Source organism: Anneissia japonica, unplaced genomic scaffold (genome assembly GCF_011630105.1).
Source record: "Anneissia japonica isolate Jap-2015-1 unplaced genomic scaffold, ASM1163010v1 scaffold6524_len355483_cov145, whole genome shotgun sequence".
Lineage (NCBI taxonomy): Eukaryota > Metazoa > Echinodermata > Crinoidea > Comatulida > Comatulidae > Anneissia > Anneissia japonica.
The window spans coordinates 68,048-74,497 of NW_022722980.1; the positions used below are offsets into that span (position 1 = coordinate 68,048).

General features: G+C 35.9%; 1 protein-coding gene across 1 annotated transcript in view; it reads right to left on the reverse strand.

Moving 5' to 3' along the window:
- Positions 1 to 2,452: 2,452 nt before the first annotated feature.
- Positions 2,453 to 6,450, reverse strand: part of LOC117112025 (proline-rich protein 36-like) — a 10,888-nt gene continuing 6,890 nt past the window's right edge. The window contains exons 2-3 of the mRNA XM_033255063.1: positions 3,626 to 3,712; positions 2,453 to 3,475 (exon numbers count right to left, since the gene is read on the reverse strand). Of these exons, the coding sequence (XP_033110954.1) occupies positions 2,453 to 3,466 (1,014 nt within the window). The 5' untranslated portion in view covers positions 3,467 to 3,475; positions 3,626 to 3,712. The remainder of the gene's footprint in view (positions 3,476 to 3,625; positions 3,713 to 6,450) is intronic.

A 6,450-nucleotide genomic window follows, 5' to 3' on the forward strand; every position in this document is an offset into this window, starting at 1 on the left:
ATTCCTCGTGAACTTGAGAACAAATATTTTAAAAAATCTCTCTGACAACTGTTTTGGTTAGGATTTAATTTGGGTTTAAACCTAGCCGTATCCGGCCTCTAGCAAACACGTGTATATGTGCTAGCGTGGCCTAGCATATTGTCATGTTCACAGCTTGTAATGATTAACACAGTAACAGGCATGCATAATATGGTTATTAATTTAATTCAACTGCTCTTTCATTAATAATAATACTCGGAAATACCCAGCATAGTAGAGCGGCTAAGGAGAAAAATCGTGCACTGGTGATACTATGACACCTAAGGATCATTAAAAAAATAGACCCCAAAAAATAAGCCGCTTAGTGGTCGCCATCTTGAAATTCAAAATGGCCGCCAAAATATTGGATTTTTATCAATAATCTTCATATCTACAGCACTTAGCACTGTCATTCATGTCATTCACAGGTCTTTACCTGTTTTCAATATCAGGGAGTATTATGCAATCATCAAAAATTATGTCAGATGGCCGCCATATTTGATTTCAAGATGGCTGCCAAAATATTGTTATTTTTGTCATTATTTTCATATCTACAGTAACGTAACACAGTCAATCACACCTTTAACCATGTTTTTATTATCAGAGAGTATCATGCAATCATCAGGAAATTATGTTGGAAGGCAACCATATTGGATTTCAAGATGGCTACCAATGAAAGTTCCTATTTTGATTGTATGAAAAAGTTTCTCAAACGTTTAGCCACTTACTATCTCGGTGTCGTATCAGTAGGTCATATCAGTACACCACAGAGTCCTATACGATAAAGGGGCATATCTCACTCCCTGATACTTCTCTCATACGACTGACTTATATTAAAGAATATATATATTTATATATATATATCTGTCTCTTATACACATCTAGATGTGTATAAGAGACAGCGCCGAGGACCTACAATATGTGTTTGGATATCACTTTATTCCAGAGTTGAATCACACATTTTACAATGGACAGGAAGAAATCGAACTTTCAAAACGTATGATGAAATTTTGGGGGAACTTTGCAAAAACAGGGTAAGATTCGTTTAGGAATGTTTTGAAATTCAAATAGAAAACTTAATTAAAACTTGATATATCAAAGGCATATTATATTTCATGGCTTAGTTTTGAGGATTTTTTTCAGGTCCCAGTTACTATTTCAAATATAAGTGGATTATGTATGTTATATTATATTAGTTACGGTACTGTATTAGTATTAATACCGACTTGGAAGTAAAATGATGTGTTACGGAGATATTCTGTACCAGTATGTATAGTAGGAAGATTTATATAAAAAAATCTTGTATTGGGCAGGCCTGAACACAAAATCACAAAAACACACAGAGATCAAAAAAAAAAAAAAAAACAAACAAACAATATAAATGATTTAACGTTTTCTTTTTATTTTGAATGAAAAATAAATGCGATCGTTAATATCGATCTTGGTACAATGTAAACCTGTAATCATATGACTACTTATACAGACTTTTACTATATTATAGGCCTAGACCTATATTACTATATTATAGGCCTCCTACTATAGTATAGAGGCCTAGTCCAAGACCTTGTTGCAAATCCCAGCCCACATAAGCCTAACCTATAAAGCCAAGCATAGGGGTCGTGATCGCGGTATCCTGACCATTAAAAATTAGCAGACGCACTGGGAAGCGTTGTTCACGGCATTGGACTGCAGCAAAAAATTATTCCTCCATCAATAATGGAACAGGGCCACGTCATGCTTGGCTGATTAGTTTTGATTTACATTTCGCAAGTCTAGTGCCATACGCAGCAAAACTCCGTTTCTAGTGTTGTTGTCAAATGCATTTCATAATCAGGCTGGTTTTTGATTTACGTTTTGGAATAGAATTTGGAGAGGGCGTTTGTTCAAGTCAGACCTACGTTTTGAATTTGAATTACATTTTAAAGAAATTAGAACTACATTTTGAAAAATTTGAACTTCATTTTGGGAAACTAGATCTACATTTTGAGAAATTTACGCATACGTTTTTATAAATTAGACATTGAATTTTGCAATTACATTTTGATTTTAACATGGACTTTTACTGCGTATGGCACCCCATAGAATTCAACGTCTATTCAACGTCGATTCTGTTCGTCGATACAACGTCGCTATGTGGTGTTGTTTCAACGTTTAATACTGACGTTGAATTGACGTTGAAACTATGCCAGTCACTAAACAACCTAAGTTCAACTCCTATTCAACGTCGATTCACGTCGTTGATACAACGTTGTGATGTGACGTTGGTTTGACGTTGTACACTTAGGTTGATTCGACGTTGAGATTAGGTCCGATAACTGAACGACCTAATTTAAACGTCTATTCAACGTCGATTCTGTTCGTCGATACAGTGTAGCAATATGACGTTCATTCATCGTTGAACGCTAACGTTAAATCGACGTTGAAACTATGTCAGTCACTTAGGAGGAGGCACTCGAGACGACTGTGCGACTGCTAATAGCGGATGTAAGCTGGATTTGCTACTATTTCCTGAAGAATGTAGTAGATTTTGGGATGATTGTAATACTGTTGAAGGTTTACAAGCTGAATTTACACGAGGTGACGTGGGTGGTGTTGTCGCAGCAGCAGATGTTGGAGGAATTAGAGGTTGTAAAAGATGACCATTTCCTCTTGAAAGAGGTTGTGGTCCACTTGCTTGACCTGGCGTGGGGACATGGTTTAGGGGCGGAACTCGAGACGACTGTGTCGCTGCTAATAGTGGGTGTAAGGCAGCTCTCATACTCTCTCCAGAGGAAGGTAGAAGGCTTTGACGAGATGACGGCAATACTGCAGAAGGTCTACAGCCTGAATTTACAGGTGACCACGATGGAGGTGGTGAACGAGAACCACTTGAATGGCCTGTCCTAGTATTTTGGAGTGAATTGCATGGTTTAGGGGGTACAGGAGGGGGAGCTCGAGACAAATGTGTTACTGCTAATAGTGGTTGTGAGCAATCTCTGCTGCTCTCTCTCGAGGAAGTCAGAAGGCTTCGGGATGATTGTAATACTGCTGGAGGTCTACAAGCTGAATTTAAAGGCAGTGACCTGGGTGTTGTTCTTGCAACATCATATAGAAGAGAAAGTGGAGGTTGTGGAATTGGACTACCGTCACTTGAAAGAAGTGATGGCCCATTTTCTTGGCCTATCCTAGTGATTTTGAGTGGTTGACGTGGTTTAGGGGCTACAGGAGGAAGAACTCGATAGGAATGTGTGACTGCTAATATTGGATATGAGCTGGCGCTGCTGCTGTCTCTTGAAGAAGGTAGATGGCTTTGGGAAGATTGCAATATTTCTGAAGGTTTACAAGCTAAATTTACAGGAGATGACGTAAGTGGTGGTGCTGAAGAAAAGTGGCGCTCAATGAAGTCATTAATGGATTTAGTTGTGTTGTTATCGTTTTTTGAACCATCTTTTTCCACTGTAGGATCCATGATATAGATCTAGAAGAAAAAAAAATATTTCAGCAATGTGATAATAAACAAAGTGCAGGGACATAACGTTAGGAATAATAGGACGTGAAACGGTGGTCAAGAGTGTATTATGGGCAAAAAAAAAGCAATGAGTCTACAATCTAGCAAACAACTATTTACCTTGAGAATTATTTTTCATTTATGTTGTTAGGCTCCTTCAATGTTGTTGTTAGCCTCCTTTATTGTTGTTATTAGTCTCCTTTATTCCTAGAACAATTCAATGTTATATAATATGTAAATAAATCGAAATCGAAATCAAAATTCATAATAATACCAGACAACCTAATTTTACAATTTTTAAATGTAAAATGTGTTTGCATCTGAGATTCCATGGAATTATCAGACATTAGGCTTACACCAATGTCGTGATATATTAATTCCGTCCTCAATCATATTATGCCTATATTGTAAAAGTATCGATAATGGTTGTTTTATGTTTTTTTTTAAATAATTCTCAGTGCAGTGTGAACGAGGAGGCTTTGAAGAGGAACTTTTGCTGTCCTCTTTGACAGGTATACTGTACCACCAGGATTTGCTACTCTTATTTTGGTGTAAGGAGGAGTCTCATTTTACTATGGAGCTACAAAGATGGACAGGTTTGCGCCTCAGGGCTGACGCCAGCAGGGGGAGAGGCAGAGAGGGGCATGGTCGGTCTGCTGGTGTGGAAAGAATATCTTTGTTCTGTGTCAAAACAATAATAACTTCATCAGAAAATGGAATCCTGTTGTCAAGCCACGAGTTATTTTATTTAGAAACCCGGCAAACACGTGTTTACGTTCTTATAAGGTTCTTGGCCAATGTTGTATTTAGGTATGTCACAAAATAACGTTTACACAACGTTGTAGGAACGTGAAAACGTAGTGAAATTATCAGTACGTATTTATGATTCTACAAAATAATTTTTCAACACAAAACTGTAACGTTATTGTCACGTTATTATAACGTATTATTGTTTGCTAAGAAGGTCGTTACTACTCGTAACTCACCTCTCCTTAAGTTGAACAGGAAGCTTTTCAAAGTCTTAGATGTCTTTGAATAAAGTTAAAAACAATTGACGCTTAGATATAGGCTTGCTTGTAGATATCATCTTCATTATGATATATGATATTTGGATTAATAGACTGCTCAAAATTTAATAAAGTATTCTAAACAGCAACAAAATATTAGACGATTTCCTACTGTTAAATCACGAGCAGTTTGTCAATTTTTGGAGTGCTTTTCCCACGCTTTGCATGAGCTGGTTGCGTACATCACTCTGATTTACGGTTTGCTCTAATTAAATTGTGTCTCAGATGTACGAAAACAAGACTGATAAAAGTGCGTCTAGATCAAAAAGTAGCAGCTAAATTTGGTACCATCATAAAGCTAAGGCTATACTAAAGATGGTGATGTAAAAATTAAAGCATGAATCCACATTCATGAACTTCTCTCCTACTTTTCTAAAAATATAATTTTTAATATGTTTCTGTCGTTTAAACAACGATTCATTATTGATGCGGATATGCAAACTTCAAATTTAAACCGAGACATATATTTGTGTTCCCCAATTTATATACAAGAAACGTGTACATTTGGAAGTAATTCCGTGTTTTAATATAATGTAGTAAATTATAGCATTTGAAATACAGTATTTATAGAGAAATTTCCGACATTTTTTTGAAAAATACCACCCTTAAAATTCGTTTAAATGTAAAATATTTTGAGGATAGCTTCACCAGGGTATACCCATTTTCAATCATGTGAGTAAAAGTGTAAAAGCCATAGTCACCAAAATGGATTTTTGGCACACTTTGATTTTGCCCTGGCCTACTGTGCGACGTTTGCCTGTTCTAGAAAAAAGGCTTCATAAATTATTCCTCACAGTTAAAAATATTAGTGTTTATAAATCAATCCACAGAGATTATGGATTTACCAGCCACATCTAATCATTCAAAGTGTTGTATATATCGGTTGCTGCTTCATACTAATCTTATAAGAAATAACTTAACCTAAAATGTCAAGCCTTAATATCATTGGAAAAATTCAAGCCCAGTATGTCTTTAATAATAATAATTGAAATCTATAGTTTTATATTAAATAGATACATAACTTTCAATAATCACAATACTCAAATGGAATAATTTTAACCTAGATCAGTTTCAACCGGCTGTTTACCACACTAGACACATTGCTACTTGGCCTTTTATAACCCTGTATATTATAAGTACCATTGATGTATAGCACTGCAAAGATACAAGGACACAATGAGACTTTATTCATTCCCTACGAGGAAATTACATGGCTGAATAAAAACATGTAACATACCACCGCATAAAAGGCCTATCTTGAACAGACCATTTTATTCTTATATTGTCCCCATTCTAAGCATACATATTGCAGGGTGTATACAATTATTTGCTTTGTGGATTTTGAAGAAAGCAATATTGATTATGGAAAAGGATGGTGAGATGTACAGCTGTAATATTCAGATAAAATGTTCATAATTTACAAAAATAATTAAGGTTGGAATTTGTTAATTCTAATTTCTGAGTTAATAACTGTAATTCAGATATCAAATATTAAACTTAAAGGTGTAAACTCAAAAATTGAATAATAATGTAAAATTGCTACTTTGTGGTTTCAACTGCGCATAGACTAGAAAAAAAATCTGAAAAAAATGAGTTAGGGGGAGTGGAATGTTAGAAGCAATCCACATAGCCAGATATCTTAATTAATCCCTTCTGGTCAATTTCGAATTTCAAGATGGCTGACGCACCACATAAAACATGGTCATGATTGGTGTTAATGGAAAGCAGTGGCGGATCCAGGGGGTTCAAGGGGTTCGGAAAGAAACGTAACAAAATACTATTGGGTCCTGGCTTAAAAAATGCATTACCAACCGTTTCTCGCGCATCTTGTGGGACGGTCCCGCTTCAAAGTGATTTTGGATGTAACACGCATTTGGC